We start from the raw sequence: 22,809 nt of genomic DNA, 5'->3' as shown, positions 1-22,809 counted from the left end.
TGGCATATTTCTTATAATCTGCGAAGTCGTGTGATTTCTTTGTCTAGCAAATGTTAATCATGTTAATTTGACATGTTATTTTGGGATGTTAATTTGACATGCTTTGTGGTATTAGTGAAAAGCAAAATTGTTTTTTAATGGTTTTCCCATGCTTGAAACACTAGTTTCGTCGCACACGTTACCTTAACCGAGCTTCTTTTTTAAATGTAGGTGTACTGCCAAGTGAGGGTTCGTTATCAAGGAAAGAGAGATTGGACCAACTATGACCAAAGCGACCAAGTTTTCTTTGGAATAAAGGTGAGATATTCATGATAGACTTTCGTAGTGATGGGACGTAGGACTTGATATTTCTAATTTATCATAGGCTATAAGGACTTTCTTAAGGTAATAATTAAGCCCTTATTAGAAGCCCTTATTATAAAACTTTCGTTATGACAATTACCTCGATTTTTTTTAATACTTATACCCTTTAAGATTATATTAACATTGCTGGTTTCTTTTAGTAATTTGAATTAATTCTAAGCGAAAAAAATTCAAAGCAGTTGATGTACGGGTAGAGCGAACATCGTTGTAATAGGATCTCTATTTTCACCTATAGAATCTCTATATTCACCTATACAGTCTCTATATTCACCTATACAGTCTCTATATTCACCTATAGAGTCTCAATATTTACCTATAAAGTGTCTCTATACTCACCTATAGAGTCTCTATATTTACCTATAAAGTGTCTCTATACTCACCTATAGAGTCTCTATATTTACCTATAAAGTGTCTCTATATTCACCTATAGAGTCTCAATATTTACCTATAGTGTCTCTATACTCACCTATAGAGTCTCTATATTACCTTTTAAAGTCTCAATATTAACCTATAAAGTGTCTCTATACTCACCTATAGAGTCTCTATATTCACCTATAGAGTCTCAATATTCACCTATAAAGTGTCTCTATACTCACCTATAGAGTTTCTCTATATTCAACTATAGAGTGTCTCGATATTCACCTTTAAAGTATCTCTATTCTATACATTGCAGGTTTCTCCTCGTTCCATCGTGATGACACAAGCCACCCCGTGGAAGGCAGTCCGTATCACTGGTTTTGTGCCCATACTCTGCAAGGGGCAGTCGAATGACTGCTCGATCATTGCCAATGTCGCGGACCACGGGTCATATGTGACGGATAAGTGCAAGATTCGCCTGACTGAGAAGAACAGAAAACGCTATGTTCTCAATGTCAAACCTGTCCAGGACTTCAGAAAGGGAGGAAGGAAGCATGTTAAAGTGAACTTTAAGCCGATCACGAACAGGCCAGGAGGCAGTAGATTCTGGCAGGGCTATAGACTACCGTCTGTCGAGGTGAGCGTGGTCTAATAATGTGGATGTTATTGATAATGTTGATAATGCAGCTGTAGGTGTTTTTGTTGATTTTGCAATGATGGTGATAATTACATTGTTGCTGTTGTTTGCGATTATTTGGTGATGGTGATGCTGCGGATGATGGATATAATAATGGTGATGGTGATGGTTATAACAATGGTGATGGTGATGGTTACAATAATGGTGATGGTGATGGTTACAATAATGGTGATGGTGATGGATATAATAATGGTGATGGTTATAATAATGGGGATGCTGGTGATGCTGATAATGATGGTTATAATAATGGTGATGGTCATGGTGATGGTCATGGTCATGGTGGTGGTGATGGTGATGGCTATAATAATGGTGATGGTGATGGTTATAATAATGGTGATGGTGATGCTGCAGATGATGGTTATAATAATGTTGATGGTGATGGTGATGGTTATAATAATGGTTATGGTTATAATTATGGTGATGGTGATGCTGCTGATGATGGTTATAATTATGGTGATGGTGATGGATATAATAATGGTGATATGGTTATGATGGTTATAATATTGGTGAGCCTGATGATGATGGTTATGATGATGATGGCTATTATGATGATGGTTGTAATAATGGTGTTGCTGATGATGATAGTTATGGTAATGGTGATGGTTATGATGATGGTAGCGGCGACTAACATTATCATGATGATAATGTGGTTTTGATATTCCTACTTTACTATTCTTCGTTTAGATGGTTGCAATCACCGGAGGCTCTAAATCGTGTCACGCAAATGGCGATCCGCATTACAGAACTTTTGATGGCTCGTAAGTAGCTTATGAATAAACTCTTTTTAACTTCAATTCAAATTACTTTATGAAAAGCAGGTTCATACTCTCCAATAATTGATGAATATCCTTGTTTAGATATTACGACATCCTGAGGAACCCTGGAACATACACTCTAGTTAAGAGCACCCGACGACACTTCGAGGTAAAGTCCTACATTTTAAAGATCCCCTTTCAGCCATACCTTTGTTATTGTTTCAACCCAATATCGAAATACAATCCCGTGCCTTATTTGCCAAATTCAATCGAAAATATCGCAACTCTTCTTCAAAGTCAGACAATGCAAATGAATGCTTACTCGCACTTGGTATTTTTCTTTTTTAAGAAGTTTAATTATCTTTCACCGCTTTTTGTGACATCCCATTTGGATCCGTTTTACTGTGTGGTTGTCGTGTTTCGAGTGTTTATCTCAGATCCGTTTTTGTTCTCCCCGTTCAAGGTTCATACTCGTGTCTGGCCATTCTAGTTTGTGGTTCCTCAAATTCCTTGTTCTCCCCGTTCCAGAATCATACTCGTATCTGGCCATGCTAGTTTGTGGTTACTCAAATTCCTTGTTCTCCCCGTTCAAGGTTCATACTCGTGTCTGGCCTTGCTAGTTTGTGTCTGGCCATGCTAGTGTTTGGCCATGCTAGTGGTTACTCAAATTCGTTGTTCTCCTCTCTCTAGGTTCAAACTCGTATCTGGCCGTGCTGGCGTGTGGTATGTAATTGTGGTGTTGCTATTCGCGAGAATAACGATGTTGTGGTGATAGACATGTGTAATGGACCATGGCGCCGCACTTCGCCTCGATACATCCAACGATCCAAGCAGCCACTCGGGGATCGTATTAAGACAAATACCTTCTCTTCCGGGCAAAACACCCGATACAAGGTAAAGATACTGAAAGGTTTGATCGAGTAAGACATACCGTTATCTAGACGTTTGTTCTAAATAAGGGCTGGATTAGGACCTGGTAAGTTTTTTATCTAATGGTCCTCCATTATCTATGATAACCAATGATCGTGGCAACAGTCCTAATCTAAATAGGATTGCTACCACATTACTGCTTCCGTAAATAAAAACCTTTTTGCACTGGAATGGCGTCCGACACGCCTTTACAGTAAACGGTAACCAACCCACAGCACAATTATGCATTTCTGTTGAGAAATTTAAACTTAGATGACGGATGTTGTAAAGTGAATTAGCACATAAGTTTTGAAAATTGTAAGTGATGTCGTTGCCCGAACAAAATGTCTTTACCAATTTGTCGCTATTTGCTCATCTTTCATCATCATCTCTTCTGTAGGTGACAATGAAGTCTGGAGCTGTTGTCAATGTCCACAGCCAATACTGGGGCATGAACGTCTACGTGTCCGTACCGGGGCAAGATAGAAATGGTGTCGTTGGTCTTTGTGGAAATAATAATGGCAACAAGGGAGACGACGCTAGAAATCCACCTTACGCGTACGCCAACAGATTCAAGTACGTGTCACATTCCTTATGTCTCAGTTCAGTCTACTCAGTCACTCCTTGTCTACATTCAGACAAGGGTTGTGAAACAGCGCAAGTCAGTTTAAAGAATGACGATCAGCCGCTCTTATATTATTGTTTATGGTTGAAAAAACGTTTTTTTTTTTTCGCAAGGAAACATCAACATAATAAACAACGAATGATATTTTGACGATATTTGATTGAAAATATCTTGGTTACTCGCTTGAATTAGCCGATGGAAATGGATTCTTTGAGTCAATTGGCGTTGAGCGAGAGCATAAAATGGCTTTCTTTAAGTTAGTTAAAAAACAGTCAATGAAAACTGGTAATTTTCATGTACCATGTACCTTGTTGGTCCATGAATCACTTTTAATTGTTGTATTCTCATTTAACATGAGATTTTGTCTTGTGACTTCGTATAATATTTCAGGATTCCTAACGGCAAATCGTTATTCGAGAGACTCCCTCCCAAAGTGGACACGGGTAGAGCTGCAGGACCAGTGCCTGCTTGCCTGTGCAGCAAGATCAAGGGCAGACGCGGTAACACATGCGACGTGAGACCTGCACCAGAACTTGAACAAGGCGGAAAACCAATCAAGCCTATCTATGTTCCACCACACCCTAAAAAGCCAGGTAAAGGAGACAGGAAAGACTATGACCCCGACTCCATCAACTACGTGTTCAAACCACCGAAGACCAAGTTCAAGGTACCTTCCTGGCCGACTGACACTGGTATCACCAGGAAGAAGGCGTACAATCATTGCAAGAAGGTCCTTGGTGTGGTTATAAAGAAGTGCAGGAAGTATCTGCCCAAAGAAAGAAACCCAATCAAGGAATGCATGCTTGATATTAAGGTATGAAAGGTGTTTGTCATCATTATTTTCGTCATCTTCATCATCACTATCATTATCATCATCATCATATCACCATCGTCATCGTCATCATCATTATCATCATCACTATCAACATCACCTTATCACCATCGTCATTGACATCATCATTATCATCACCATAATCGTCGTATTACCATCAACATTATAATCGTAGACAAGCCATGTGAAAGCTAATCTCAAAGCATTTTTATTTTTCTCGACACTAATTCTCCTTCTTCATGCACCAAGGTTACTGGAAAGCTAAGCATGGTCCGGTCCTCTCTTTCGAGTCTCCAAGAGTCTTGCAAAGAGGCCTTCCTCAAAGACCCCAAGAACACTGACAAGAATGGTAAACCCAAGCCTGGTAAGGTAGAAGGCCTCTGTCCGAACCAGTGTAGCGGTCGCGGTCGGTGCGTGAAGAACACGTGTAAGTGCCGAGGAGGATGGGCCGGGTCTGACTGCAGCATCAACCTCAGGCGAGCACCAAAGCTGGACGGAGTCCAGTCGAAGGGCTTATGCGATGTGCGCAGTCGATCATGCCAATTTGAGAGTGTTTATGGATTTGGATTCTATGGAAAGGGTCTGCGGTGTCACATACAGAAAGCAGTGGTGAGTATATCTTGATTTCTATTTTAGCCGAATAAAAGAAGGAAATCTTTTTAGTGAAAAATGGCGATAACATTACATAGGTTCCTAACAAAATTGGATCGTAATATACATGTTGTTAACAAAGACATGCAGTTTACTTTGAGTAATCTTTGTCTAATTCATACATAAATAGATTATTAACATTACTCTCTGAGTACTTATCCGTTGGTAACCGATACGTGGTCTTTATTTTTTTATTTAGCTACGCGGTAGGCGTCGCTGGCACGGCATTGGCACAGAGGTAAAGAGCCGTGGTCATCAGATGAGTTTCCGCGAGGTTCGCTGTCGCCTACCAATCACCATAAGGCGTCGTAAGCTCCGTGGCTTACCCCTTAGGTTCAAGATTGGCACTTCAAACAACGGGGTTCTAACCAGCAACCGAATGAAGCTCACGATTTACGACTCAGCCTGTCATAGGTGCCGCGGAGACGGCGTCTGTTTACCCAAGGTCAGTATTAAAAAAATCTACCAATCCTGGTTTAAAAACCCTAACGTAGTGGGAGTTGTCAAACAGGGCTAGCATCGACCAACGTTGCTTGCGTTATGGTGCTACGACTATGATGTCGTCATCGACTTTGAAAATGTACCTCCCAACTCCTGCATTAATGTGAATTACAACGAGTGATGTGCCCGGCATTGCGTTTTACAAAATAAAAAAAATGAGGTGAAAGTGTTGAAGCCTGCTGATTTGAATTACAATAAGTGATGTGCGGGGAAAGTGTTGAGGCCAGCTTCAAAACATCTACATCGCATCATCCTAGAACAATTAGCACAACAATACTTCTTTCCCGACATGTTAAACGAAAAAGTCAATAGCGTAAGAGAATATGGGATGTGTGATGGTATTTGTTTTTGTTCTAGAATGACAACTGCATCATTAAAGGAATCTGTTACGCCAAGAACGAGGCAAATCCGAGAAATAGACGCCACAAGTGTGTACCTCTTGTCAGCAGAGTCACATGGACCAAAGGTAGAGCGCAGAAATGTTTATTAACTAAACTGGAATCATAGACTGATGTCAGTTTTTTTTTCAACCAATAACAATCCTAAATCTACAACTACTTAATTCTACCCTGTTACAACTTTCTGAAGTTAGTTGCATGCAATTGATACTTTACATACTATTAGGGCCTTACTCTTCGATTTTAAAAGAATGCTTTGAATGTTGTCGAATGTCTTTAACTCGAACAAAGGAGAGTTTTAGAAACTCTAGGACACTCGGTGTTAGCTTGAGTTAGCGGGGAGGTAGGGTTGGGGTAGGAGCTCGAGTTTTCGTGGTTCCACTGAACTCAGTACGTTTTTTTTTTTTCACAGTTGGTGCCACGCACCGTGCACTCGGTATACGCAGTGGTAAGATTCCTAACAGAGCCATCACAGCATCAAGCACATGGAGTCCTCATCTTGCACCATGGCTGGCACGTCTCCAAAAACGCTTCAAGCGACCTTATGGCGGTTCGTGGTCTGCGCGAGTAAACAACAAGTACCAGTGGCTACAAGTGGACCTTGGTAAGGTGAAGAAGGTGAACCGGATCGCTACCCAAGGCCGACGTGATGCTAACCAGTGGGTCACTCGCTACTACCTTACGTACAGTCTGGATGGGGTGTTCTTTGTGCCTTATAAATGCAAGAAGGTAATGTCGGATGCCCTAGTGACAACAGCCGAATTTCGATTTTGTTTTAAAAAAGGTTCCATCGCGTTAATAAAAGCAAATATGTGATTTCAGTTATTTGGCATGTCTTCAAGTTGATGTGTGAAATAACTCGTTCTTTCAGGTGTTCCGAGCAAACGTAGACAGGAATGCAGTGGTCGATCACAATCTTAGACCAGGAATCGTTGCGCGAGTGGTGCGTGTGCACCCTACCGCCTGGGCGTCGCATATTTCCATGAGAATCGAGCTCTACGGACATAGAATGGGTGAGTGACCGTTCTCGTATTGGGTTGTGAAAATAAATCACTATAAGAGTACCGTTTCTGTCTGTGAGGACACTCCCCAAATTAATCAGGTATCGCCCACGCTTGATGTCCTTTATTAGACGTCCATTATTCATTATTAGTACCAATGATTCAGTCCTTCCCTTATCTCCGCATTCTCCTCTTGCCTGTTCAGCTGGTGGTCGGGTTGGCCTCGGAGTTACAGACTACAGAATCCCCAATAGCGCCATACAAGCTTCCTCGAGCTGGGACACTAATCATGGTCCACACAGGGGCAGACTCTTGCTCTGTCGCCAAGGCAAACGCATCGGAGCGTGGTCTGCACGACATAACAACCGTGCACAATGGCTACAGGTTGACATCGGTGTCCAGGCCAAGGTGACTGGCGTGGCGACCCAAGGAAGACAGGCTCTCAAGCAGTGGGTCACCTCTTACGTGCTTGCCTACAGTCGTAGCGGCATCAGGTTTACGACCTACCGGGTACGGCGGCGTGTCAAGGTACGAGTGAATAGAGCCAATACGCTACGATACTTGTCCTCAGAGTGCAAATACACTTACATGTCCTCAAAGAGTCAATACTCTTACATGACCTCAGAGAGTCAATGCACTTACATGACCTCAGAGAGCCAATACTCTTACATGACCTCAGAGAGTCAATGCACTTACATGACCTCAGAGAGCCAATACTCTTACATGTCCTCAGAGAGTCTATACACTTACATCGCCTCAGAGAGCCAATAAACTCACATGACCACACACAGTCTCGTCTAACCGCAACTCTCATCATTATAGTAATTTCGAAGTTCATATGTTAATGACTCAACGTCTGTTTATTGTAATTCATACCTTCTTGTATTTAATATACCGCCTACCCATTGCTCTTCTAACAGCTCATTTTGTTTTGCCTGCCGTCTTGTTCTCTAGATCTTCCGAGGAAACAAGGACAGGAACTCAGTCGTGAAACATCCCCTTGTCCCTGCCATTCGCGGCCGCTATGTACGATTCTATCCCAAGTCTTGGTTCGCTCATATCTCCATGAGGGTCGAGCTCTACGGACAAAGGACAGGTAAGGAAAATGAGGAATGAAGGCCATAAGGGAAGAGAAAACGAGGACTAGAAGCCATAAGAGAAGGGAAAACGAGGACTCGAGGCCAGTCGAGGAAAACGGAAGTTTTGTGCTTGATGACTTTTGTCGATAGGGGCTATTAAAGGCCATAAGGGAAGAGAAAACGAGGACTAGAGGCCATAAGGGAAGGGAATACGAGGACTCGAGGCCAGTCGAGGAAAACGGAAGATTCGTGCTTGATGACTCTAGTCGATAGGGGCTATTTTGTAAAATAACCAAAAAGGAAATAGATTTAAAGGAAGGGTAGAGGGGCGAAACTTTTCTTAAGTATGTGTTTTTATTTGGTTCAGTACCTAAGCCAAAAGCCCGTGCATTAGGAGTTCAATCCCGACGGATCCCCAACCGTGCTTTAACTGCGTCATCCAAATGGAACAAGTACCTTGCACCCTTCCTGGCCAGACTTCATAACAAGAAGAAGGGCCGTATGGCTGGGTGTTGGGCTGCCAGGCACAACAACAGGAAACAGTGGCTACAGGTGGATCTAGGCAAGCCCAAGCAGGTCGTCAAGATAGCGACTCAAGGCTGTGGCAGAGTCAGGCAATACGTGACGCGCTACAAGATCAGGAAGAGTGCGGATGGAATCTTCTGGACGTTCTACAAGAAACGTGGAAGACCAAAGGTACGCCTTTAAGTCCACCGCCGTTGGGTTGGCTCGTTATTTTTGAGAGTACGGTTTAGATTGTGTTTATACACCTATTTCAATAAACGTCAGTGCAAATGGCAGTTCTAAGGCCAATCACTGTTTATGGTTATAATTATTTGTAAGAATAAAGATGATAAGTAATATAATCGCAGGAATTATCCACATTTTCCTTCATTCAGTAGAAAGGTTGACGAGTTCCTTGGAATTTTTTTTATCAAAGAACTGCCATTTGAAAATCGCCATTTGCCGTTTGCACTGACAACGTTATTTTTTATAAGTGTATTTTTTTGTGTGTGTTTGAGGACTGGCAACCACGCTGCAAAATTGCCTTAGAACATACTCCGTAATACTCGACGTTGAGCTTTCAATTTAGATGAACATATAGCCTAGGGCTCATGCCCTTATTCCCAGGACGAGCTCCATAGCGGTACCGGTCTACCTTTAGTCATAAAGAAATATCTCAAACGTTTAATAACAGCGCTGACCTCAAGATGTCACGAATATCCTCACTTGTTACCTTTTGTAGTATTGTTAGATGACTGGTAATTGTTATATTGGCAGGTTTTCATTGGTAATTACGACCAGTACTCGGTAAAGGAGAATGCATTTAGTCCCCGCATCACGGCTAGATACGTCCGCGTGTACCCTGTCTCTTGGGTGAATCACATCGCCATGAGGATTGAGCTTTATGGATATCCTGCAGGTAAGGCATCAATCACTTAAAGGACATGGTCTACGATAGAAATAACTTTTTCAAATGACAAAATATTGTTAAAACATTGAACATTCCTTTTTGAATAGCATCAAACGCTGTTCCGCTCGGCGTTGAAGACAAGAAAATCAAATGTAGTCAGCTGACCGCATCTAGCCAATGGGACCGACACCACCGCGCATGCCTGGGCCGACTGAACACGGTCAGACGTGGACGTGACCGCGGAGGCTGGGCGGCCAAGAAGACTGACAAAAAGCAGTGGATTCAAGTGTCACTCAAACGCGCGACACGAATCACGGGAGTTCTGACTCAGGGTCGCTCAGACGTTAATCAATGGGTGACGCAATACCGCGTTTACTATAGCATTAATGGCAGGAAGTTTGTGCCGTACCGCTCAGGTGGAAGGGTGAAGGTATGTTATCTAGATAAGGGTGAAGGTATGTTACCCAGATAAGGGTGAAGGTATGTTAACCAGTTAAAAGTGAAGGTATGTTACCTAGATAAGGGTGAAGGTATGTTACCTAGATAAGGTTGGAGGTATGTTACCTAGATAAGGGTAAAGGTATGTTACCTAGATAAGGTTGGAGGTATGTTACCTAGATAAGGGTAAAGGTATGTTACCTAGATAAGGTTGGAGGTATGTTACCTAGATAAGGGTAAAGGTATGTTACCTAGATAAGGGTGAAGGTATGTTACCTAGATAAGGGTGAAGGTATGTTACCTAGATAAGGGTGAAGGTTTGTTACCTAGATAAGGGTGAAGGTATGTTACCTAGATAAGGGTGAAGGTATGTTACCTAGATAAGGGTGAAGGTATGTTACCTAGATAAGGGTGAAGGTATTGTACCTAGATACAGTATTTTGGGTGGCAGCGGGCAATGATGGACTGATCTTCAACAATGATCTTCAACATTTTTTAATTCATTTTCTTAAAGTTAATTTTGATTCTCATAATTTCAATTTTAATGATTATTCCATTATTAAGCTAGTGTGGTAAGACGGTCATCGCAATTATGGGTGAAGAAGAAGATAGAAAGATATAATTTTGACAACGTAGAGAAACATTGACTTGATCTCTATTCCCAAGCACTCTTGCGCTTTCCTGTTTAACTAAAAATAGGTTATCCATTAGGGACTAAGGAAAAAAATCCTCATAGTGAAAATAACACTGTCTGCTTCCTTTCAGATCTTCCCGGCAAATAACAACAGGAACAGCGAGGTGTTCCATCGCCTAGTTCCTTCCATCCGCGCTCGCTACGTACGCATCAACCCGGTACGCTGGCACAGTCATCCTTCTATGAGAGTTGAGCTCTACGGCAAGAGAGTCGGTAAGTACGTGAGGAGCAGGGGGGTTCGGTGAAAGCGTGTTTTTTTTTCTCGGAAAAAAAATAAACAGTATACCAAATGCTGCAGGAGTATTTTTTTAGAATAAAATTCTTTTTAATAATTACGGCTAATGTAAAAAAAAAAAACATTATAATGGCAACAAGAGATTTTATGCTCAACGTTTTTTAATCGTTATGGCAATTTTTTTTTTTGGATGGAGGACAAAAATTCAGAAGAACTTCACTTGGTTTTGTCGTTTTCAGCCTATCGCCGTCGCATGCGACCACTAGGCATCCAAAACCGGCGCCGAGTGCCGAACCGTCACCTGAGCGCGTCCAGTCGCTGGGATCGCAATCACGGCGCAAACCGCGGCCGTCTAAACGCGCGCCGTCATGGATCGCGCATCGGTGCATGGTCAGCGCGTACCAATAACCGTTACCAGTGGATCCAGGTGTACTTCCCACGACCCAAGACTGTGACGAACATTGCCACTCAGGGACGACAAGACGCGAACCAATGGGTGAAGAGCTACTACGTCACTTTCAGTGTCAACGGCGTACAGTTTGTTCCTTATAAGGTCAAAGGGAAACGCAAGGTGAGTGCTCTTTCGCGGTGGTTGTTGTGTATTAAAATTACACAATCGTCTTGTTAATTCTCATTTCAATACAATTATACATCATTTCAACCTTTGAATTTAGTCTTAGTAGATTAATTAGTCTAAGGGAATCTTAAAATTGGATGCTTTTCAGGTGCGCACCCCCCCCCCTCTCCCGGCCAAAAAGTGGATCATTCCTTATAAAGGAATTTTCAAATGTGTTTCCATATGATACATATGACTGCGCACCTCCCCTCGGCCAATCCTGGAAACGCGCCTGTTTTTGTCCAATGGTACTTATAACCTTCGTATGTTTGTTACAAGATATTCCGTGGAAACAAGAATCGCAACAGCATCACGTACAACACGTTCAACCCGCCGATCAAGGCTCTGTTCGTCCGTATCCATCCTGTAAGCTGGCACGCTCACATCTCACTAAGATTCGAGCTCTACGGCTTCCCTGCAAGTGAGTAATACGAACTTAAGATGACGATTAGCAACGTCGAGCCTCAGTTTTCATTACAAACATGTTTAGTCAAACTCGTTCATGATTTGTGGAGGTTCCATTAGAAACGGAATCTCAAGCCAAAATCTATTAATGTTCTAAAAAAGGATGTATGCCAGCCTGGAATGTTTTGGTTTGTTTCGTTTAACAAAACGTTATTTTATTTAATCTAAATTAAGTTTTATCACCTGTATGGCATCTTAATCCTGACCTGATTTCTATGTTTCTCTCCAGCGTTATCCCGCCTTGCGCTTGGTGTTGAGGACAGACGCATCCCTAACGGTTTCCTGACGGCTTCGTCAATATTTGACGCTAGACACAGCGCGAATCGCGGTCGGCTTAACATCGGCCGCACTCGGGCGGGTATCGGTGCGTGGGCGGTCCGACACGCCAACCGCAAACAGTGGTTCCAAATTGATATCGGTAGCCAGGCTCGAGTTGTTGCCGTGGCAACGCAGGGTCGGTCTGATTGCTGCCCACAGTGGGTTAAGAGTTACAAGGTGATGTACAGTAAAGATGGCGTTCAATGGAAGTGGTACAGGAGAGGACGGTCCGTCAAGGTAAATTCGATTGTTTCAAATTGTTCGCCTTCATAAAATCCCAAACAATACCAGCATAACGGAAAGACAGACGGCAGCTGGCGTTTAGCGTTCTGGTCCTTTGTTAAGTTTTTGTTCCAACACAATAAAAGAAGAAGTATTTGTTCTACCACGCAGTCTTACATATGAAATCTGTCAGTGATGCGGTAGCTACAAGCTCAATAATTATCAACTTCGGTCTCCGTCTGTCGTCAAGAAGCATGTTTGCTTAAGTTCCCTATTGTTGGTAAAAATACGTTATCTTGGCGAAACACGTCTTGGACAATTATGTCTTAAAACTTCCAACCAATCAGAGATCAATAGACCTACCCCATGCATACACTTGAATCCGCTACCGCGCATGAGCAAGCAAGAGAAACCATTTGCAAACGAGTGTACGCGCGCACTTTATCTGACTACGCACATCTGCTCAAAAATTAAATTGAGCCTTGTTCATTTTTTAAGAAGTTTGCAAAGTCTTATCGTCCATATTTGCTGCCCTCCTTCCACAGGTATTCCGTGGCAACAGGGACAAGAACACTATTGTGAAGAACAAGTTTCGCCGCGCTTTGCTGTGCCGCTATGTTCGTATTCACCCGCACACTTGGCGAGGAACTATCGCTTTGCGTGCTGAGCTTTATGGTATCCGACTAGGTATGTACACGCGTCTCCTAGCTTCCTTTACCTGGTTACACAAGATTGATAAAGTAATAGTTATAATAATAGTGTAAAAATGTTTGTGATGAATAATTTTAATAAAATTGATTGATGACCTGTATATCCAATAACTTTAATTTATCTGACCGTAGGAAAACAAGTACGAGTTAAACCTGTAGGTATATCCAGTGGTGCCATACCAAATAAGGCATTCCGCGCATCCACCGTCTACAACCGCTTCCACGGCCCATCGCAGGCTCGTCTTCACAACAAGAAGCGCGGTCGCAATGTCGGCTGCTGGGTACCTCGCAAAATGAACCGCCGTCAGTGGATCGAGGTCGATTTGCGACGTCCATTCAAGGTAGTGATGATCGCCACCCAAGGACGACACAACGCCAAACAGTACGTGACGAGGTATGTGGTGAGGTACAGCCAAGACAGACTCCGATGGATTTACTACCACAAGGTATGTGCAATACCTAGAGTGATGGAATGATGATCTTTGAAAAAATAACGTGTAAAACCTTCTATATCTTTCCGTCAGCCTCTCTGTTCGCTTGCTTGCATGCGTGACTTCTTGCTTCCTTGCCTGTGTATCTCAGCATCTGTCTGTCCGTCCATCCATCCGTTCGTCTGTCTGTCAGTCTGTCTATCAATACAAACGTCCATCAGTCTTCCTCCGTCCGTCTGCAAGCTTGCTACCTTGTTTATTTCAGCAACGTACTGCATCAAGAAAATCACTATTTTGTATTTATAATTACAGTTTTTCAACGGCAACAGAGACTCCAACACGATCGTCGAAAATGTATTCAGTCCCGCGATCCGAGGTCGCTATGTACGAGTGTATCCAAGACGATGGGTCAACTCGATTGCGCTCAGACTTGAACTCTACGGACAACCCATCTGTGAGTACATACAAGTGTCGTTTGTTGATGATTTCTAACAATGGAAGTACAAATTCGTGACGCATGCGGCGTAATGAAGAATGTTTGTTTTGGTGTATTCGACTCAAACAAAGTAACTGAGAAACACACCATCAAATGCCGTTGATAAACCATCAGACTTCCATTATGAAATGGTATTTTGAATTTTTCCAACAAATGAACCGTTATATTTTCAATAAACAATAACCAAGGAGTGGTTGATCGACATTCTTGAAGGCTTCCCGTTGTTGTCTTTACAGCTCCTAGCAAAGTGCCTATTGGTGTTGCTGATGGCAAGATCCCTAATGGCTACATCACGGCGTCTTCCATGTGGGACAGGAACCACGCCCCTTGGAATGCCCGACTCTACGCGGTGGTACGTAGGACACGACTTACATTACTTATGTTTATTTAAAAATTTACTTATTTCAACGTATTCCATTTCACTTGTTATTCATTGTTCCTGAAATTACTTAGGATGCCTTATTCCAAACATTGATTTGATTTTGGTTCAAGTAACGACTGGATATCTTTCTTCTATCCTGACATTATGATAACCATTCTGATTGCCTATACCTTGCGTTTTAACAGCGACGAGGTCATCGAATCGGAGGATGGTCGTCCAAGAAAAATGCTGTCGGACAGTGGATCCAATTCAACTTCGGTAGCGTGACTGTGTTGACGAAGGTTCTCACCCAAGGTCGACAGGACCTTGATCAGTGGGTCACGAGATACACTGTTTACTACTCTAACGACGGCAGACGCTTCAAGCCTTATACACAATTCGGCCGTACCAAGGTATGCTCCACAAGTAGCTGCTCTATCACTATATTTTGCCTCTCAGGCGTTCTTTGCTCATCGCGCTAGGCGGCGCTTGAGCTCCAGTGATCCAGGACGTCCAGGACGGCTGCGAGGGAAACAAGTTTGTTACAAATGTAGTGCAATTCTGAAAAGTTGAATTACGAAATTCCCAACAGACAGATCATTCACTATTATTCTCTGTTATGAGAGTGTTTTTATAAGACGCCACACCTTAAAAAGGTTTCCAAACCGTGATTGATCCGTCCTTTGACTTTGCCGGTAACTATATAGAATGGACCCATTTTTATCCGAAAAGTTTTTAGGAAACGTTTTTACTTTAATCGCGTGGGTACTTGCTCGTGTGGCTTTAACGAGCCCTCTTTATCATTTGTACTCTTCCTATGGCATATTCCGTACATCTGTTTCAAATTATTATTGTTGATTGTTCTCAAGGTCTTCCTTGGAAACTCCGATCGAGATACAGTTGTGGGCCATAACTTCTTGCCCTTCATCAAAGCCCGTTTCATCCGAATCTACCCGAAGGCTTGGCATCGTCACATGTCCATGAGGGTTGGATTTTATGGTCGCCGAACAGGTCAGTCAATTTGAGATCCGTTAAAGGCGCTTCGACACAAATATCGAGTAACAACTCTCGCAATGCGCATGATTCTAAGTTAAAAGTTAGGGTATTAAAAATTTGTGGAATTTTAAATTGGTTCACATCTACGTATTTTTTTAGCAATATCTTAATGAAATTGGACTGCATTAAATGCCTCTCTTGTTATATACTTGGTGGAAATAAAACGTCATCGTCGATGCACAATGAAACCAATTTATTAACTATGAAATGCACTTTTTATTCCTGCGATATTACAGTAGAATACTGAATCTTGCTCACTGTTTGGTATGTCTACCTTTGCGTAACAAAGAGTGTTTTAAAAGTGTTAAAGTTCTCGCGTTATTGGTTATGCTGACCTCTTGTGAATTTGTTAGGCATCATAAAGCCAAGGCTTCGCGCGCTCGGAATGCAAAATGGATATATCCGACACAGCCAAATCAGGGCATCCTCCGTGTGGGATCGCTATCATGGAGCAAACCGCGCAAGACTACACATCAAGAAGCAGGGCCGCTACAGAGGCGCATGGTCCGCAAAACACAACAACAGATATCAGTTCTTGCAGGTAAAAATATGTGCTATATGGTATAAGGCTATACGGGTGTTTTTGACATCCTTCAACTGAAGTGATTTATGATGAAAGAGTAAGCTAGCGATCTTGAAACAGATGATAATTGTAATGATTTTAAGGAGGTAACGACGTAGATGATAGTGGTGCAGACGATGATGATCATGTAGATGATGATATGGGGTAGCAAGTGATAGTCATAAGGATGGATGGATGGGAATGGTGATAGTTGTGTTCATTCACTTCTCTCGCTCTATTCAGGTTACTTTCCGCCGTCCAAAGAAGGTCATCGCCATAGCAACCCAAGGACGTCAGGATGCGAGCCAATGGGTGAAGTCCTACTATATAACGTACAGTTTTGATGGAGTGCATTACGTACATTACGTCAGCAACGGCAAACTAAAGGTACAGTAGTGTTGGAATGTTGTTGGAATGGGAGGGTATCTAGCTCAAAAGAGAGTACGCATTTTTGTGGCACCTCGATATTTTGCTGTCTCTTCTTTCCTCGTGTGTTTTGGGTCTACAACGGTTCATTTCTGATTTTTCATGTATTGTTCTAGGTGCTTCGAGGAAATCGTAATCAGAACTCAGTCGTCCGCCATCATTTGCGACCAGCAATCAAAGCGCGTTACATCCGCGTGCATCCAGTCAGCTGGAAGTCCCACATCTCCATGAGAATTGAGCTCTACGGACGCAACGCTGGTAAGACCATACAAAATACGCTAATAACATATAAGTCTTCATGTAAAAACTCCTACTCTATAGTCTTCTAAAAGTCTATAGATATGTTAAGGAAACAATAAGATTATATAAAGTAAAACGCTATTAACCCGTCCAAGGAGCTTAGAAGCATTTTATTATGTTATGACAGGCTCATGGATCAGCCTTACGAAATAAAATGGGAGGTGGTCTAATACATGGAGTACAACATAGGAAAGTAAAATTCGGGGGCGAGTTTGTAAAAGGCTGGTCTTTAAAAACAATAAGAAGAAAATCATTATTAAAATGTTTACATTAAGCTCTCTGACTTATGTATTTGGGAAGTGTTCTTCTAAAAAGAGGTTTGAAATTATGTTTTAAGCAATGAGGTTCCCGATTATTTATTTTAATTATATTTTTAGCTTCAGGCAGTCTAGCACTCGGTGTTGAAGACGGCCGTATCCCAAGCCGTGCATTTAGTGCTTCATCCGTATGGGACAGGAACCACGGCGCGTCAAACGCTCGCCTTAACGCCGTCAAACGCGGTAGTAGGACGGGTGCGTGGTCCTCCAGAGTGCTAAGGCGTGGCCAGTGGTTGCAAGTGGACGTGGGTAGTGTCGCCCGTATCACCGGTGTGGCGACCCAAGGCAGACAAGACCACAATCAGTGGGTGACGAGATACAGCTTGGCATATAGCAAGGACGGTATCCGATTCAAATCCTACAGAGGACGCAATGGCAAGACTTTGGTAAGAGATTTGTTTGGTTTATCAAGGGATTGACCCCTTAAGTCCACCAAACAAGCAGGACTTTGTTTAGAGGTGTGTTTTGTTTATCAAGGGATTGTTCGGTTTATCAACGTTTTGATTCCTTAAGTCCCCAAACAATCACGACTTTGGTAAGAAATGTGTTCGGTTTATCAAGGGATTAACAGCAGGACCTTGCTAAGAGAGGGGGTTGTCGACCTTACAACTTAGACAATAAAACTAACATATCTGCCATGCCTGGTAAAAAAGATACTTCAAGCCCTGATCTCATGCTCGAACCCAGCCGTATTCTTGTTCTGCAGCCGGTAGATTGTAATGGTTTACGCCACAAGCTATGGGCGCCATGCTGATTAAGTTTCTCCCGCTCACATTTGCTGAGGTGACCGACATGACGCGCGGTGAAGCTCGCCTAAAGCCATGTTGTGATAGTATATTAAAGGGAACTTGCTCGCGATTAACTCTTTTCTAATGTTGTTTGTGTTTGTAGGTGTTCCGCGGTAATAGCGACAGGAACACGATCGTGTTTAACAGGATCTCCAACCCGTCCCTTGTAGCGCGCTATGTTCGGTTTGTAGCCGTGTCTTGGCGCTCGCATATCTCCATGAGAGTCGAACTATACGGAAAACGCACTGGTAAGAACCGAGGGCTACTTAGTGGTTTTTCTAGAGCTACTTAGTAGTTAAACTAGAAAGATGTCATAACTTTTAGAGCACTCCATGGGATATTGCACGCGGTATTAGTTTACAAGCGTTTTACCTTTTGTATAAAACGCAGTATTGAACGCGATGTGCTTTGGGGTTATCGAAGGGTGAATGGTAATGTTGATTTTATATTTTATAGCATAGAATATTGATGTGCTAGCCCAATTCGCGTTTTTGTGAAGTTTTGAATGCCTTTGTCATAATTATTTATCTAAGCTTTATAGAAACCCCCCAAAATTCCCCACTACTATTATAATCTTACTTCTTATGTCTTCGCGCAGTTCGTCGTCCGCGCCCTACATCGTGTGGTATCGGCAACGGCCGCCTGCCCAACCGTAACATCAAGGCTTCAAGCGAGTGGGACAGGTACCACGCCGCGTGGCTTGCCCGTCTGCACCGCCAGAAGAAGGGAAGATACGTGGGGGCCTGGTCCGCCAAGAGAAACAACAAGGCTCAATGGATCCAGTTCGATTTGAGGGGACCTAAGAGGATTTACAAGGTCGTCACACAAGGCCGTAGTGACGCTAAGCAATACGTGACTAGCTTTGTCGTGCGTTACAGCCAGGACGGACGGTACTGGTCGTACTACAAGAAGAAGAGTGTGACACAGGTTTGTTGTAGCCACGCTCAACAAAGGGTGATGATCTGTATAGCGTGTGGATGACAATCACAGGCCTTTATAGAATGAAGGGCAGCATAGCGCGAGCGTGTGTGGATGACAATCACAGGCCTTTATAGAATGAAGGGCAGCATAGCGCGAGCGTGTGTGGATGACAATCACAGGCCTTTATAGAATGAAGGGCAGCATAGCGCGAGCGTGTGTGGATGACAATCACAGGCCTTTATAGAATGAAGGGCAGCATAGTGCCCGCATCCACGTGATCATGTAAATAGTGATTAAAAAACTCGATTATATTTTAATCGATTACTAACTATTCTGGTACTGCTGTCAGTTTTGATAATCTCGTATTTGTTTTTCTATATGCTAACACTAGCTTATGATTACTTCTAGTTGTTTAGAGGAAACCGCGACCAGAACACGATCAAGGAGAATCTGTTTGATCCGCCTTTTACCGCGCGCTTCGTCCGCATTTACCCGAAGAGCTGGTATGCGCACATCTCACTACGAGCAGAATTCTACGCCGTTAGAGCACGTAAGTACAAATACTTCTGATGGCTTAATCTGACTGTATTCATTGCCTGAAAATAACTCGAGATTTGTCCTCGATAGGTGGAAACCAACAGCCTCTGGGTGTTGAAGATAGAAAAGTACCCAATAATGCCATCACAGCGTCGTCAGAATTTGACCCCGACCATGGCGCCAAGTATGGTAGACTGAACAACAGGCGTCGCGGTAGGGCTAGAGGTGGATGGTCTGCCAAGAAGAACGCTCGCGGTCAATGGATCCAGGTCCGACTTCGTAGGCGAACCACAATAACGGCCATCCTTACACAGGGACGGCAAGACTATGACCAATGGGTTAAAACGTACACCATCAAGTACAGCAGCAACGGGAAAAACTTCAAGCCTTACACCGTGCGCGGCCGAGTTCGTGTGTTCCTTGCCAATAGCGATAGGAATACTGTCGTGGACAGAACGCTTCGGCCGCCGATCCTCGCCAAGTATGTGAGGGTCTACCCGAGAACATGGCACGGACACATCTCCATGAGGATTGAACTGAAGGGACGAAGACTCCGTGAGTATACATCAGTAGTATAAAGAGGACATTTGAAGTACTATATCTGTAGGGTAAAGGGGGAATTTGAGCACTTCTTGTTGGTAGAGTAGGTGTTTGCCCTTGGTGTGGCCAGGTCCCGTCAGGAAATAGTACTCATCTCCAATTAAGTGGTTTGAGAGATCAGCTCATTTCCACACAATTATACCTTACCTTATCCTTTTTGATCGTTGATACAGCTGAAGAATGTCAAAGGGAAAGGGTTCATCTAATACTAGACTCTGATAAGTCACTGTGTAAGAATGGTTTAGGGCAACCATAGCTACATGCCAATCATCCATTATCATCACTCTAATTATACTATATCAATATATATCAATGTATATCAATATATGTATATGTCAAATGTTTTTTTTTTATTACAGGAATTATTAAGCCGCGTTTGCGTGCACTAGGAATGCAGAATCGTCGTATCACTAATGCGCAAATCAAAGCGTCTTCTGTATGGGACCGCTACCACGCTGCCAACCGCGCCAGACTACACATCCGGCGACAAGGGCGCTACCGGGGCGCATGGTCCGCTCGACACAACAACAGGAACCAATACTTACAGGTAGGCGTAATGTGATGAACTTGATGACGGATATGCTTATAATTTGCGATAGCTTTACTCTGCGTTCATTTATTTAGCGTGACGAGGTCATTAGCATGAACCGTAACCTTAACTAGCACCATTTCTAATCGTCGTATTCTTCCTGTGTTACAGATTGACTTCCGTCGCCCCAAGAAGGTGGTTGCCATCGCGACTCAAGGCCGACAGGACTTAAACCAGTGGGTTAAGGCTTACTACGTCACGTACAGTTTCGATAACGTGCATTACGCTACGGTAGTCTCAAAGACGGGAAGGAAACAGGTAAAACACTGATAAGGCTTCTAGTCTCGGATAGAAAGAGGTTGAACAGCCAATTGGGGTTTGTGACAAACTACTTTCTTGTATAACATAAGGGGACTTATCACTTGGTATGTTGGGGGTGCGCGTATATAAAAAGTTCGGGTTTTGATTTGTAATGTCTACCATAGAGGTCGTTTGTACACACGCCCGAATGCTTTCCGCGTGAAATCCAATAGGGGATTGGAATGAAAAAAAAATCGTACGCAGTAAAATAAACACATACTGCGTTTAACAAAAAAGTAGTTTTTTTCTTACTTGCTCCTTTTGGCTTTACTAAAAATGTTCTTTTCGTACTTGCCATTTTTGGCCTTACTAAAAGCGTTCTTTTCTTACTTGCTCCTTTGGGCCTTACTAAAAATGTTCTTAGTACTTGCCCCTTTTGGACTTACAAAAAAAAAATTTCTTACTTGCCCCCTTTGGCTGTGCTACCTTGGGCACAAGACACTGTGTGGTCCTATAAGGTGTGGTGGGGTGGAGGGTTGAAAGAGGAAAAAGGGGGTGAGGGATGTGCTCAAACACAAATCAGTACTTGGTGCCCCTGGATTGACTCTGATACTTGACTCGCAGATCTTCGGAGGAAACAAGAACCGCAACTCAGTTGTACGACGCTACTTCCGCCCTGCCGTCAAGGCGCGTTACATCCGTGTTCACCCGGTTAGCTGGTACAGGCACATCTCCATGAGGGTCGAATTCTATGGAAGAAATGCAGGTTAGTTATCTGCTCGCTGTAATCTGTGCCGCCGAGAATTCTGGTTCACAAAATGATTTGTGTCATGGACGTAAACCCTTCATTGTTTCGTTATGGAATCTCCTTTTATGGAAGAGCCTTTGTCAGCCACATTTTTTTTAATTAAATATTTTTGGAGAAATTATGCGATAAAATGTCGAAATTACACCTAAAAACAATCGAAAATGCGCTATAGTTTCGGTCGATTGGCATGAATACTTTCCCCCACTTGGTATTTTGCAAGGATGACAAAGTTACATTCCCCCACTTGGTATTTTGCAAGGATGACAAAGTTACTTTCCCCCACTTGGTATTTTGCAAGGATGACACAGTTACTTTCACACACTTGGTATTTTGCAAGGATAAAAAAGTTACTTTCACACACTTGGTATTTGCAAGAATGACAAAGTTACTTTCCCCCACTTGGTATTTTGCAAGGATGACAAAGTTACTTTCACACACTTGGTATTTTGCAAGGATGACAAAGTTACTTTCACACACTTGGTATTTTGCAAGGATGAAAAAGTTACTTTCACACACTTGGTATTTGCTAGAATGACAAAGTTACTTTCCCCCACTTGGTATTTTGCAAGGATGACAAAGTGACGACAGAGACACTTTAATCAGACTTACAAATACGCAAGGCTGGCTGAAGTGTCATAAACCCCTATATTGTAACCTTATAACCACCGCTAAGTTCCTTACTCTTTCTTGTATCGTATTCAGTGAGCAACAGACTACCTTTGGGTGTTGAAGACCGCCGCATCCCGGCTCGTGCCCTCAGCGCGTCCTCAGAGTGGGACAGGTATCACCGTGCCTCCCAAGCACGCCTGAACTCCGTCAGACGTGGGCGGTACAGAGGGGCGTGGTCATCCAAGGTCAATCGCCGCGGCCAGTGGCTGCAGGTGGATATCGGCACGCTGGCCCGTGTGACTGGAGTCGCCACGCAGGGAAGGCAGGATTTGAACCAGTGGGTGAAGAACTATCTGATTAAGTACAGCAGGGACGGTCGACGCTTCAAGGTTTACAAACACCGCGGACGCAATTTGGTAAGTGAAAAGTGTACTGCAGGTGATGATGATCATTGCAATGATGACGTAAATCATGATAGGATGATAAAT

General features: G+C 43.0%; 1 protein-coding gene across 2 annotated transcripts in view; it reads left to right on the top strand.

The window, feature by feature from the left end:
- Positions 1-22,809, top strand: part of LOC5520309 — a 138,668-nt gene that overhangs the window by 97,966 nt on the left and 17,893 nt on the right. For both annotated transcript variants that reach the window (XM_048725767.1, XM_048725771.1), the window contains 39 exons: positions 211-297; positions 1,037-1,357; positions 2,102-2,175; positions 2,275-2,341; positions 2,863-3,066; positions 3,482-3,657; positions 4,097-4,520; positions 4,788-5,147; positions 5,389-5,634; positions 6,048-6,156; positions 6,501-6,817; positions 6,960-7,101; positions 7,295-7,617; positions 8,044-8,185; positions 8,536-8,864; positions 9,450-9,591; positions 9,690-10,012; positions 10,786-10,927; positions 11,189-11,520; positions 11,845-11,986; positions 12,260-12,585; positions 13,116-13,257; positions 13,413-13,726; positions 14,024-14,165; positions 14,444-14,559; positions 14,775-14,981; positions 15,438-15,579; positions 15,978-16,165; positions 16,430-16,573; positions 16,729-16,870; positions 17,290-17,615; positions 18,121-18,265; positions 18,616-18,944; positions 19,347-19,488; positions 19,566-20,030; positions 20,435-20,622; positions 20,776-20,922; positions 21,529-21,670; positions 22,415-22,737. In XM_048725767.1, coding sequence (XP_048581724.1) covers positions 211-297; positions 1,037-1,357; positions 2,102-2,175; positions 2,275-2,341; positions 2,863-3,066; positions 3,482-3,657; positions 4,097-4,520; positions 4,788-5,147; positions 5,389-5,634; positions 6,048-6,156; positions 6,501-6,817; positions 6,960-7,101; positions 7,295-7,617; positions 8,044-8,185; positions 8,536-8,864; positions 9,450-9,591; positions 9,690-10,012; positions 10,786-10,927; positions 11,189-11,520; positions 11,845-11,986; positions 12,260-12,585; positions 13,116-13,257; positions 13,413-13,726; positions 14,024-14,165; positions 14,444-14,559; positions 14,775-14,981; positions 15,438-15,579; positions 15,978-16,165; positions 16,430-16,573; positions 16,729-16,870; positions 17,290-17,615; positions 18,121-18,265; positions 18,616-18,944; positions 19,347-19,488; positions 19,566-20,030; positions 20,435-20,622; positions 20,776-20,922; positions 21,529-21,670; positions 22,415-22,737 — 8,472 coding nt within the window. The remainder of the gene's footprint in view (positions 1-210; positions 298-1,036; positions 1,358-2,101; positions 2,176-2,274; positions 2,342-2,862; positions 3,067-3,481; positions 3,658-4,096; positions 4,521-4,787; positions 5,148-5,388; positions 5,635-6,047; positions 6,157-6,500; positions 6,818-6,959; positions 7,102-7,294; positions 7,618-8,043; positions 8,186-8,535; positions 8,865-9,449; positions 9,592-9,689; positions 10,013-10,785; positions 10,928-11,188; positions 11,521-11,844; positions 11,987-12,259; positions 12,586-13,115; positions 13,258-13,412; positions 13,727-14,023; positions 14,166-14,443; positions 14,560-14,774; positions 14,982-15,437; positions 15,580-15,977; positions 16,166-16,429; positions 16,574-16,728; positions 16,871-17,289; positions 17,616-18,120; positions 18,266-18,615; positions 18,945-19,346; positions 19,489-19,565; positions 20,031-20,434; positions 20,623-20,775; positions 20,923-21,528; positions 21,671-22,414; positions 22,738-22,809) is intronic.

This window comes from Nematostella vectensis, chromosome 1 (genome assembly GCF_932526225.1).
Source record: "Nematostella vectensis chromosome 1, jaNemVect1.1, whole genome shotgun sequence".
Classification (NCBI taxonomy): Eukaryota; Metazoa; Cnidaria; class Anthozoa; order Actiniaria; family Edwardsiidae; genus Nematostella; species Nematostella vectensis.
This window is presented reverse-complemented; position numbering and strand designations above follow the sequence as displayed.